The sequence below is a fragment of the Triturus cristatus genome, chromosome 6 (genome assembly GCF_964204655.1).
Source record: "Triturus cristatus chromosome 6, aTriCri1.1, whole genome shotgun sequence".
In the NCBI taxonomy this organism is placed as follows: Eukaryota; Metazoa; Chordata; class Amphibia; order Caudata; family Salamandridae; genus Triturus; species Triturus cristatus.
This window is the reverse complement of record NC_140589.1, coordinates 808,262,753-808,276,710: the sequence shown is the minus strand read 5'-3', so window position 1 is coordinate 808,276,710 and position 13,958 is coordinate 808,262,753. Positions and strand designations below refer to the sequence as shown.

Genomic DNA, 13,958 nt, shown 5'->3' with positions numbered 1-13,958 from the left:
AGCCGCCGGGCCATCAGATCGTTGGCCGACTTTAGGTCGCCGAGAGTGGCCCGCTGGTCCGACACATCCGCAACCAGGGTGGACGTCCGCACGTCAAGCGATTGAACCCTCTCGTTGGTCTTAGAGAGATCCGCCCGAATCAGTGCGACACCAATAGCCACCGTGTCGATTTTACGGGCCAAGGCCTCGTATTGCGTAGCAATAGTCTCCTTGATGCCGTTAATGGCGCCCATAATGTCCTGCAGGGACGGATCCGAAGAAATGGACGGGCCACCACCAGCTTCGTCCGAGGGGGCACCGGCCGCTCCAGGGGACCCTCTTCCTTGAGTATAGCGGTCCATGTTGTTCGTCTGGACCGGTCCCCCGCGGAGGGATGTCTTAGTCTTACGCCCCTCGGGGCCCCCCCTGCCACCCATGAGAACCACGCTCACCAACGGGGACCACCGGCCAAGCGTCAAGGGGGCACCGGCCACTCAGTCAGAAGCCGCACCAGATACCGTGATGCGGCCGGGCGAGGAAACCAAAGTCAACGGGCACACTGGTGGCAGGCGGAGACAAGGGCATCCAGCAGAGATAAACACCCAGCCGCTCCAAGCAGTTACGATTTCCAGCCCCTCAGGGATCCAAAAGTGAAACCGAAAGTAATGGAGCGGCCACTGGCACAGATCCGCTGCCGCTGTTGTTCAATTACGCCCCGGCTCCACAGGTCACCCTCGCACCGGGCACAGCCATCGATTGGGCCTCGAAAGTTCAAACCACCTTAGATCAGGATTCCCAGGTCCGATTCGGTTTCTGAAAGAAGGTCAACGTTCAGCCAGAATTCGCCTTCCAGATTCCGTCAGCCAAGTCAGGATAAAGTCAGGATAAATTCCGAGGAGCAGCGAGGGTCCGGGGAGCCCTGTGCTCACGCGACCATCTTGGATGCGCGCTAGGCTCCTCCGCAAGACGTATGAGTCTTGACTCCTTGAATTATTTCTGGGCTTGGGGGTCAAAAAGTAAAGTTTATATAAGTTTGTAGTCGACGGGCGTTTCGATCCCGGGTCAATGGGAGGTAATCATCAGGGTAATAGGATGAGTGGTGTTCACTAATTATCTTACACAGGTCAAGCTTCTGCAACAAAGGAGCCAATCCAGGACAACCAGGTAACTCCTGATGAGTAAGACCCTATTGGAGGTTCCTGATTACAGGAAGTTCGTGCAACTTCTATGCCGCGCTCTGTTCTCGGATTCCCTGAGATTCATTCTGGTTGAGCATGCAGGTGCTTCATCTCGCTCTGGTCACTGAGATTCTTTCTGGTTGAGTGGGCCTAATTGGAACACAGTGCTCTGTAAACCAGCAGCATTTAGCTCTTGATTTGATCAAGCATCTCATCAGGTGCCCTTTCATTCTTCCGTGGATTTCCCATTTGTTACAGGCACCAAAAGTGATTCCTTTTTTGAAACTTATAATTGGAGTTCCCTGATTGTTCGGAATTGGCTTCTTCATTGTAGAAGCTTGTGTGAGATAATTAGTACTTGATCACTCATAATTATTGTACTCTCAAAGGATGTAAATAAATTGTATTGATTTAGTTGGATCTGGTTGGGCTGTGAATTCTTTATTCAAGTCATTGAATGACCAAGATTGTATGTATATATATATATATATATATATCACGCTTAATCCTCCGTAGCTTTTCCCCGCTTACGATTCTCCAGAAGAGAGAGGCACGGACCCGACTTGTAGTGCAAATAGTTTTTATTTCTCTGTCGCCATTACGCGTTTCGGCTCGCCTGAGCCTTGATCACAATATATATATATTTTTTTTGATTTGGGTGTCCTTTGTGGATAGCAGCTGCATCCACAACAATAATCAAAGACTGGTGTTTCAAATGAGTAAACCGTGTTTCAAATAAGTCCATAGTGGACCTATGTTGTTTAATATAATAGGTTGCCAACTAAACATCAAGACTGCTTACAGCCTTACTTTCACCACTTAAGCACATTGTGTAATTCATGTGCCAAGCACTAGACAAATGACTAGTTTACATTTTAAAACTAGATTAAATCTACAAGGTCTTGTTTGAGTCAAATATTATGGGCCCGAATCTCAGAGCTTTTTACCCATGTAAACTTGGCTTATACATGCACAATCTGTTTTTCCGCCGATAAAAGGATTCACTTGTTTGAAGATGTTCATGTTTGCAGATCTCCTCTTAGGGTTCAGAAGCAGGTGAGAAGTGTTAGGACCAGGGTCGGAATTCCCTTGGAGTTTGTACATACCAAAAAGCGTGCATGTTTAATGGCATTCATCAACTTCTCTCCAAACCATTCTCCCCGGAAAAGGTTTGAAATTTGCTCCTGACATGGTAAGAGTAAAACATTTTTCAGGGTGGGAAAGAACCACCCCTTCCAAAAAGTAAGGTGAGGATGGTAGGGAATGGATTTGTTCATGGAGGAATCTATTTGACCACTGGAGAGAAAATAAAAAAGTCTAAACAAATTAATTTGCACTTGCTCTGTGGCAATTCACATGAGCAAAGTCACGTGTGTATATCTGCTCCTGCTGAAATAGAATTCACAAACGTTTGCCAGGAGTATGGTTTCCAGGTCTACTTCTGTAAGATCTTGTGAATTCCTGTAAGTTGTAAGGCTGCACCAATGCAAAGTCAGAGAATTGCTTGTGCACTTTTGAAACTTTCTTTAAGAAAGTGGCTCATAATTATTGATTTATTTTACATGTTGCCCATAAGTTTTCCTTGATGGTTTGTACACGAGTCACCACTATGATTTTTTCAAATATTGGTCTGTATCAAACATGTTTTATTAAATAACACCTTAAAGACATGGGATTCAAAGTTACCCTTAAAAATTGCTTGAAAGATTAGCAAACCAGCTGGTAAGGTTAGTCTTTTAAAAAAAAATCTAATTGCAAATATTTGGCTACATTATATTTTGAAAACAATTACAAATCTTGCTTCCACTCTTCTCCAGGTATTTGCATACAAAAAAGGACCATTCTTTCAACATTGTAGTCCCATTGTTTGATTTTGCAAATGTGAATGTGTGCTTATAACGCAACCACTTTTAGTAGTGCAATCTGAGCTTACGGTTTAATACATTTTCTTAGAGCGCTTGCTTAATAGTAAAGTCTTTCCATTATAAACCATGCATACTATTCTGAACATATGGTTGATATGGATATATAGCTTACATTGCCAGCAAAAAATGCAGTTTCCCATACAAGGGTTTGTGCTGAAGGAGGTTGGGTCAGCTTGTCCAATGGACAAAATAAACATGAAAACTTGTGGGGATAACAGACGGAGCGCACCAATCTGTGCATTTCCCACAATGTGTACCCTTTTTAGTTTTGTTAATTCCAGGTAATGTTTTTAACGTAATACTGACAGTCCCTTAGATTTGATACACCCTCCAGTGTCACAAGCTGCACCAGTACTGATTGGTGAGCTCCGTCTGTTATTCCCACTCTGTGGATCCACAGTCTAGCTACAAGTCCCAGAGAGCTAAGGAAAATCTAACTGAGGGAGGAAAACCATTTTATAAACTTGTGTCAGTGTATATTACATCACAGTGCTGATAATGCATTAGAGCATTGTGGTGCTTCACTCTGTAACCCTATTGTCAATGGTTTAATGTGGCCAGTCCCTTATAACCAGTCAGTCAGTACTGTAGCCTCTTATAATGTAAACTCACGAGTGAAAGATATATAAAGGTATATCAGGGAGGCGCGGTCTTCTAGTGTTATTCAATACAACCATACTTGACCGGGACCATGTCGGGTTTACACAGATATTGTGTCGCACAAGATACCACATAAGCCTTGATTACTAGTGGCCCTAAAAATTCCAGTTGCCCCGGTGTTACCATTATCAAGGGTCCCAGTAATTCAGGTGGCAGAGAAATAACATGGATGATGAGTTGTTTTTTTAAATAACGTGAAAATTGGTATTTCTGCACCGGTTTCCACATTATTTCTCCCAGTCTTGCACAGTAGGGTTTTTGGCTGCTTTAAGCAGCCGAAATCTCTGTGTGAGAAACAAAAACTTGTTGTTCTTATGGCCCCATTAACGTCAGATACTGGGCCCATCAGACTTTACAGGCTCATTGTAATAAAGACCATAGTTGGGTAACCCTGTCCTCACAACCACATTGCCCACCACTAGGACACCCTAGCTATTATGAGCTAACAAAATACATTAAGACATAACTCAAAATATTAATCTATCACAGTTAAAATGTGCCATTAATTTACTACTGTGCCACCACACTTTGTTGCTACTACTATTGTTTTACTCATATGTACTTCTACCAGGAAAGCCAACGTGCAAAACATGTAAAAAGATGCATAAGGGAAGGTACGCAAACTTTTGATTTTATTAGTTAACCCCTTCAGTGCCCATGACGAGATAGTCTCGTCATGGAGCGCGGTTGCGCTGTGCCCATGACGAGACTATTTCGTCCTGAACCCCGCCCGCTAATGAAACGCCCGGCACAGGGCGTGGAAAGGGCGGGGCACTCAAGGGGTTAAACACCCAAAAAATCACCTATCTTTATCTCCCTTACAAGGCATCGAGAACTGAGGTTGACACGGGTGGCTGTGTAAGATGGGCCTGGAATGGTCTGAGGATGCCCGCCCGTGGACAAAATCTCATGACATTCTCTGACCTCTGTTCGAGAGATCAATTCATACCACTCTTCAGGGCTTCTGTCACAACACTCCCCAAGACATTGGGCACGTATTATACCATCAACTCAGAGCTGCCTGTCATGCACTACACAAAATATTCCTGGGTCCTCTGCAGACACTTACAGCTCGAGCATATACTCACAAATCCATCACCATGCAGGTTTGTCTCCTGTCTCTACACCAACATGCAGATGGAATATCAGGGGCCGTATTATGCAGGCGCAAACAATGACAATGCACCCTATAATGGTGAATGTGCTGCCCCCAGGGCAGCCGCGAACTAGCGCTGCCCTCGGGGAAGTGCATTCATATGAAAACACGGAGCAGCTGCTTTACAGCCGCTCCGTGTTTTCACAGTGTAGACGGCACCCGCCTGCACTTTTACAGGGGAATAGATATTCCCTTGCAAGTGGGTGCAGTCAGTGACTGCACCCACCTGTAAGGGGATGTCTGGGGGGTCCATAGGACCCCCTTTCTCCCCACCAGACGGCTGCCATCAGGGGGCGCACTAACACTGTCCCATCTTTTAGTTGGCGCACTTTCATTGCACCTCCTGAGGGCTTCTTTGCCTCACCACCCGCTTCTGTAATATGGTGCGGCGCAGAGTCAAAGGAATTCCCTCATTTGCATAGGGCACACCCTATGCAAATTAGGGAATACCCTCTGAAGGTAGTGCTGGTGCTTTGAGTGCGCCAGCGCTATTGGTATTTGTAAAGGGTACGCACAAGCTTTGTGGTATTTTGTTTTGACATTTCGGTCTGTATCTATCTATATATATATAATTTTTGCTACTTTTATCTGTATTTATCCATATTTGTTTTGACGTTTGTGAAAAATTAAGCTGAAGCTAGTAGCTTTCCACATTTATCAACCAATAAATGTGTAATCATGCTTGTATGCCTGACAGGTTTCAATTATAAGAAAAACTAAATGATAAATCAATGCACTTATATGAAAACATGCACATTTTAATGTCAACCTTGTACATATTTAGTACATATTTAGTGCTGTTTAAGCCTGTTCACTAAAATTCCTTTTTTTTTAAACTCACTTACCTGCCAATCCACAGAGGAATGTGATCTGCCTTGCCAAAAATATGACGTGCAAGGACTCTCTGAAAAAATATAAGCAAAGGCCCCCACCTCCCTCTGTCTCTCCTCGGACGTAATCGCCTCCCAGGCTGCACCCGCGACGTGCCTAACCCATATGATGTCTGGCCTCATCTGTTCCCTCTCCTCTTCTCCTCCTATCTCTTCTAGTCCCAAAAAGCTCACACGTCCCCTAAAGCTTCTAAAGCCCTTAAAGCTAACACGCCTCCAAAGAGGTCATTATTTATACTCTAATTCTTGGCTGACTACACTAATGATGTTGCAGTTTCAGAAAAAACTTGCACTGTGATTGGTTACCATAGATGACATGAGGGTCTCACCAGCCTGTTCTCATTGCAAATCCAATCCATACCAGTTTTAACAAAGGAAGCGTTAATGTTTAATACAGTCTGATTGTTTCACCATCAATAATTATGCAAATATGCAACATTAAGGCAGAAAAATGTATCAGTCAATTTCTTCCTTCCTTTCCTATCGCAGGCAGGAAGGATATTTTCAACAAACACTGGTACCTTGGCATAATAGCAAGGATTTACAGTTCACTGTGGCCTTGACCCCTTTGTCTTCACTTGAGGCACTTGGCAGTATGTAGCCGGTTGTGCACATGCGTTTCTCATTCAGCACAATTCTCAGCCATGCTGGATTCCCAGGCAGCCATTTTATGGTAGGCCAAAAACAAAACAAACACAAAAAAGTATTAATTCATGAAATAAAATCCATTATGTTTACCTCCCCCATACTAATACCTTGTATTATTTATTACCTAGCAAAAGCTATTAATTTAAAGCAGCTTTTCTATTATTTGTGCACAACATGCAAAAATGTGCAATGTATATACAACATAGCATAACATGCACCAGTGCAAATTTTCAAAGCGCAAGCAGTTAATACATATTCATAGCAACATGCGCTAATGTTTCAGATAGCTTTTCATGCAAAATGCGTTTTGCCCCGCGTGTAGTGTTGGTGCATGGTTAATTAATACACATTATAAGAAGGTGTGTTATGAACCGAATATGCATTGTCTAAATATGCAACAAAGCCGAAGTCTCTTAAGACAGGAACAGGGAGTGTAGATTACAAGGAATGGAGCTGGGAAGAGAGAACACATTCCATGATTATCTTCAAAGCTAAAGAGGCCACTGAAATCATGTTTTCTCTACACTGCAAAATCACAGGTTAATTCAGCACGAACATTTCAGACTGAAAGCATTTACCAGGCCTCATTTCATGTCTTTCACTTTGAATGCACCAAAAGTGCCACTTTTAATAAGCATTTGACTAGGCCTCATTTCATGTTTCATGTGCCATGTGTTTTTCACTTGCACCAAAATCTGTGTTTCATTTTAAATGCAGTCTGTCTGAAACACAAAAATAAAGCAATGCCTGAATCCAGATGAAATCTGAGCTACATCACACCTATTGGCCTGGCAGTCATGACTGACCACATTTAGAATCACTCAAAAAGAAACCCAGTTTCTGTTTTTATCCACATTTAAAATAAGTAGAGACAGCAAAATACATGGGTTTCTGTCTTAATGTATCTGTAAGAATCAATAAAAATGGAAAATAAGGAGTTCTTGAATCACTCATTCTCCACATCGAAGCAGGGATTCAAAATGTTATACAAACCCTGTACAGTACAGGCTTTAAACTCGTTAATCTAGCCTGTTTAAATGCAGTGTGGGTATTTTTATGCGCTTTCTAAGATAATCAGTGCTGCCCTTTTCATTTTTTGATCTCCTCGGCTTTACTTCCTTGCACGGGAACCTCTCGTCTCCTGTCTTAGTTTTGAATATGGAATAATCTCGCTCGAGGAAGAAGCATATAGAAGCAAGATAAAATATTTCGAAATCCCTGTTAAAACTTTAAACAGGGTGTTGCCCAGCAATGCAAAAACATTTTTTGCATGGAACCTGTGTTTGTCCGTGAGTCATGCCTATGATTAATGATATAGCTTGCCAGGTTCGGTTGCTTGAATGTGTGAGACTTAATTAAATTATATATTTCCTTCTTTACCATGCTTTCTTTTACTAGCAACCCATTAAAGGTCTGCCTTAATTTTTCACAAGAATAAATGCTTAATCTCATTAAAAACCTAAATTGTTCTCAATCAGAAATTCCCCCGTATGTTTCTAAGGGCCATATGTAGGAAGCCAAATTGCGGTGCGAATGCTGAAATTCGCCGAATTTCGGCGTTTGCGATCGCAATTTGGGCAGTGTGCTATGTAGCACACAAAAACCCACACGCAAAATAAGGAATCGCAAAATTTGCGATTCCTTATTTTGCTAATGCATTTAAGGACTCCCAAATTGCGATTCCTTAAATGCAATGTAGGAAGCACCCAAGTTGTGCGATTTTGGCTTAAGGAAAAATTTGAAAAATGCCATGTGGCGCACATACATGCCCTTAGCGCATGTATGTGCGCCACATGTGCACACATGTTTATTTCAGGGGTGCAAAAGGATGTCCTATTGACACCCTTGCAACCTTGAAATTGCATTCTCAATTTGCGATTCTCTAATTGAGAATCGCAAATTGAGAATGTCTTCCTATTCATTCCTATGGGCCTTCTAGCCCATAGGAATGAATGGCAAGGTATTCCTTATTTGCGAATCTCAATTTGGGATTCGCAAATAAGGAATAGGTGGGAATCGCAAAATATTTTGCTAATCCTACCTACATTCCGTTTTGCAATTCTCTAATTGCGATTCCCTAAAAATTGCAATTAGAGAATCGCAAAACACGTTTTACCTACTTATGGCCCTAAATGTCATCTTTACCATCACTAGACGGTTATAAGAACTGCTAGTAGTATTTACCATTTGTCTGGGGAATATGAGGATCTTTAGCAGATATTAGAAGATAAGATATCTATCAATAAATATACCAAAACCAGTATTTGTAATCCAGCCATCATATATTTAATCAAATTCAGAGAAAAACGAAGACAGAAAGCCATTGTGAAAGCTCTCTTACATTCCATTGGCAACATTTCACAAACATGGGTAGGACAGCAACATAATTTCTGGCAGATATTGTATTGTATTTGTATTTATATAGAGCTTACTACCCCTGACGATATGCACCAACAGAACTCCTAGACCTACCAACAGAACTCATACATTTGTAGTCAGTCGCAATCGAGCATTATTTTTTCAGATCTTATGCTATTCTAATCATCACCCACATCTAAGTGATAAGGACCATTCTGGAACTCCCTAGTCCACTTCTTAACATTCTTTCCGGAATTAAGTTCCCACTGCCTGACGAAATTTCCAACAATGGAGAAGAGCGTTCTGTGAAGAACCAGGTTCAGGGAAGGAAATATGCAGCACCGTACCACGATCTAGATCGAAACTAAAATAAACTTCAGGCCAACAAATGAGATGCAAGCAAATGAATGTCCATAAAGCCAACCAATAGTATGCAATGAGAGAGCTCTAAGCCCATTTAAAGTTCTTAGTAATCTTTTAATAATTCTGTCGCAACCTTATGGTCTAGTAGGCGCGACCTGAAAAGTGCCACCTCAGAATACTTCGGTAGGATTGGGCTGGAACAAATGTGAAGAAAGCCGTTTTAAAGGCAGCTGTTCTGTACCAGATGTTTTATGTTAATTAATGTTTATAGAGTGATACACAAACCAAAAGTTCTTGGTGCTGTTGAATCTAACATACTTAGAACAGAGAAAAAATATAAAAGAAATCCCACAGGTTTCAGGAAACTAGAATATAATAATTAAAAAGTAGTTGTCTGTGAAAACCCTGAATGAAGGAAATGTGACAAGTGCTTAAGAGGGAGATTATTCTAAGGCTTATAGAAAAGGCCTTGTCAACAAATGAATCTGTCCTTATTTTCGAGATTTGAAGTTGCCTTTGTTCTGTTGAAAGTAGGATGCATTGTGGTGTGTGACGTAAAAATGTGGTGCACATGACTTCTGGGGAGGCACCTTGTCTTGACAGGAAGAAATCTTAGATGAAACCTGCAAGGCATGCTGTTACAGTATTCCAAGCCCAAATACATCATGCCAATGACTGAAGTTGCCATTTAGGAAATGCAAGGATGGAGAACATGGCCGAAAGCAGTTTCCTATGGGAGAAGGCACCTTTGTAAAGTGAATGCAAGGATGTTCACCGTGGGAGACAAAGAAGATCTATTTAGAAGATGACTCCTAAATTATGTACACTCTGGACTGGAATTGCAGTGGTCTTATGGATTTAAGCTGGGAAACAGAGGGCAGTAAAATGTTGTCAGGACTAACCCACCAAAAATACTTACTTTTGGCTGTTAAGGCAATGCCAGTTTTATTGCATCTCGTCGTGGGGGTTAATTTAAACCCCCAACTGAGTTGTCCCATAATGGTCCTACTGTTTAAGGTAGGTTGGGTTGTCACCTGCATAGAAGTGTGTACCGATGAGGGCATTCATTGTGGATACTCGGGCCGAATATGTTATGAATAGGCAAGATACCTTCAGGTCAAGTTCACACTATATAAAACTCAGGGAAAAGAAAGATGAAAGTATAGAGCCTTGAGAAACTCTAAATGTGATGCTTGTTGCAGCTGAATAACAGAGGCATAGGTTATTAGGCAGTCATTGGGAATTGTATCTTCCATAGTGTTCTATTCCGGCACTCAGTCTCACATATAATGCTATAATTCATATTTACCTCTTGGTACGTATTGCCGTAGGTTTGCTTCTTTGCTGCAGCCACCTCTATTCATTAAGTTTATTTGGAGAGATATTTGCTACAGCCACTGTAATCCTTTCTGCCAGTTTGAGAAGAACTGAATACATTTGTTATGGCTTTGGCACATTCTCCTTCACAACATTTAGTTACGCCATGAATCTGGAAGTAGACATCATTTCAGGGTTCTTGTATTATCAGGATACATTTCTGTAATGGAACCCAGTAATGACCGCTTTGGGGCAGATGACAGCTGCTACTTGCTAAAGGAGTCCTGGATCTGGTAGCCTGACATTTTCAATTGCATACACAATATTTGTCCGCCTGGACCCTTAATCTATTCCTTTATCAGCCAAGTTGAATATTCATCATTCCTTTTTCTGGGCTTAAAGTGATGGCTTCAATGTTTTCATTCATTGTATATGATCAGCTCAACTTCTTTGTCTTTCTTGGCCTGCAGTTGAGACCATGATTGCCGTTGGGGGTGACGTTCCATGGCTATGCCTATTTCTTCGAAATGCATTCTGTCTTTTTCGGTGGGAAATTTCTAAAGAAGACGAGGGAGAGCTCTGTCTCCTATTGACTTACTGGACCGAATGCTGGCAAGACTTCATTGTTAAAACGTATGTGGGTGCCAAAAATGACAAGCATTTGCAATGCAATAGGTCTTGCATTTATGTGAGTTTTGTAAATGCGACACCTATTGCAGTACAAATGCTAGTTTGTTAAAAAAGCCCATGCAGCGCCTTAACTTTATATATCAGCAGCGCCCCTTTCTATAGACGAGCCATGTCTAAAGAAAGTGGCATGGCCGCCACTAAAGTGAAAACGCGGTATGGGGTGCTTTAACAAGAAAAAGCATTTTGTCAAATTGACAAACAAATGCTTTTTTTGTATAAGTGCCCCATGCCGCGCTTTCACTGTAATGATGGCCACGCCCCTTTCTTTAGACCCGCCTCATCTAAGCCGTGGCCACCATTAAAGTGTAAGTGTGGCATGAGGTCATTTACATTTTTTTTTAAATAGATAGTTTCAAAGAAAAACACACAGCCGCTTTTGTTGCGGCAAGTAAAGCAAAGGCACGGCCGCCACTATCAGCGTAGCCCTAACCTAAACGGTCCACTCCAATCTACCCCACTCCACTCCCATCTACCATACCACACACCAATCTATCCCACCCCACTCTACTACACACCACCCCAATCTACCCCATCCAATCTACCCCACTCCACCACCTCCACCCCACTCCACCACCTCTTCCCCACTCCAATCTACTTCACCTCACTCTATCCCATTCCAGTCGAACAATCAGGTTGGTAAAACGCAACTACTCACCTGTAAGGGTCTCAAGACACTGGGGAGGTAGGAGCAGCTCCGTTGAGTGCTGGGGTCACCCGAAAATTCAGGTCTTGAGGTCTTTCCTGGACTGGGGCAATGTGGGAGACTGCTGGAGGTGGAGGGGAAGGGTGTTCCAAGCTTTGGCAGCGAGGTAGGAGAAGGACTTTGCTCTCGTTCTAGTCTTGCTGATACGTGGGACGGTGGCCAATCAGGGCTGGGCTGATCCAAGGTGTCTTTTGGGTGCGTGGAAGGAGAGGCAGCTGTTCAGGTATGCGGGTCCGGTGTTGTGAATGGCCTTGTATACGTGGGTGAGGTGTTTGAAGGTTATTTTTCTTTTCCTGGATGCCAGTGGAGATTGCTGAAGTGTTGGGTGATTTGACTGCGACGGGGAAGTTGTCGAGGATCATCCTGGCTGCGACGTTCTGGACAGTCTGGAGTTTGAGAAGGTGTTTCTTGTTGATTCTGGCATAGAGAGTGTTGCCGTAGTCCAGTTTTTCTGGATTCCGTTGGGATCAATCTGAAGGTCTTTCGAAGCATGTGGAGGGTGTTGAAGCAGGTTGAGAGACGGCGTTGATCTGGCGGTTCTTTGTGAGCGATGAGTCTAGTATGATGCTGAGATTTCGTGCAGGGTCCGTCGGGGTGGGGGGATTTCTGAGGGCCACCAGGAGTTGTTCCATGCTGAGAGGGTGGAGCCAAGGATGAGGACTTCTGTATTTTCTGAGTTGAGTTTCAGTCCGCTTTTCTTCATCCAGGTGGCGACGGCTTTCATCTCTTCTTGGAAAATGTGTCTAGTCATGTTGTTTTGATTGGTGAGGGAGAGGATCAGCTGGGTGTCCTAGGCGAATGAGATGATGTTGAGTCTACCACAGTCTACCCCATTCTACCCCTCTCTATCCCACTCCTATCTACAGCCATGCTGAACAGCTACACAACATGGCTAAAACAAATTGCCAAAGCCAATAGCTCTTGCATTTGTGAGACCTATTGGCTTTACCAATGCGTTTTCTATTATTTATTCTTTGTCTTTGTTTTTTACAAAAGGTAAACAGTACTGCACCTAGGTAATGTACTTCCTACCAATGGGTTATCAATTTGATTTATTTATCTATGTTCAATTCAAAGTGTTGTCAAAATATTCTTTAGTTTACTTGCAACAGCACCCTTTCTAATCTGAACGTGTGCTTGTTTGAAACCAGAATGTAGGCTGGATTGTAGAGTAACGCTTGACTTTAGTGTGCTCCTTAGTAGACATTGATGCATTCAAATCCTGCTGCATCCGTGTGCACTTTGTAGAATGCATAACTCCTCTTACAGACATCTAGTATCTTAGCCAAAGAAGGAAGTAACACTACAGAACACTTAGAAAGCTGAGATTAAACTTCATTGGTGCTGTGGTCAAGAAAGAGTAGCAATGCAGGTTGGATCATCATTCTCTGCCTTAATCTGCCATGATCCCGTGAGGCCCGCAGATAGGTATCATGTAGCCCTCTCACTGGTACAAGTTACAGGGTTTAGATGGGTCCAAACTATAGGTTCCAGACCAGGGTAATTTCTGTTAATTATCTGAACTAATCATATTTCACAGTTTTGCAACTTAAAATTGATTGCTTTGCAGAATTGTGATTCTCAGACACTCAAAAACATTTGAACTGTCACACACGGTCTAATCATAAAGGAAATTGTTTATAAAAAATCAAGTTTTTAATGTTTATTTGTTTGATATATTTTACAGCTAGCCATTCGAGCCTGAAAGATGAAATTGAATCCATTTTACGGGAGCGAATCATGGTTTTGGACGGTGGCATGGGCACCATGATTCAGCAGCACACTCTGACAGAAGCGGATTTTCAGGGGCACGAATTTAAGCACCACCCCAAACCGCTGAAAGGAAATAATGATCTTCTGAGCATTACCCGTCCTGATCTCATCTACAAAATTCACAAGGTATTCAGCTGTTAAGTGTTGAAAATATGAATGTGAGTACAGACCAGAACTTATTCGGGTTTCATACTATATTTTGGACCTACATTTCCACCTTTGTTTGTGCCCAAAAATTGCTCTTACTAACTTTCCCCTGCCCAATGCTTTAATGTTTTCCCCAACAATCACTGCAGTCCCCAGTCTTCTGTGCTGTAT

General features: G+C 42.5%; 1 protein-coding gene across 1 annotated transcript in view; it reads left to right on the top strand.

Annotated features, from left to right (window-relative positions):
• The window catches only part of MTR (5-methyltetrahydrofolate-homocysteine methyltransferase), a 456,618-nt gene that overhangs the window by 24,512 nt on the left and 418,148 nt on the right, over positions 1-13,958 (top strand). The window contains exon 2 of the mRNA XM_085611389.1: positions 13,555-13,766. Coding sequence (XP_085467515.1) covers positions 13,555-13,766 — 212 coding nt within the window. The remainder of the gene's footprint in view (positions 1-13,554; positions 13,767-13,958) is intronic.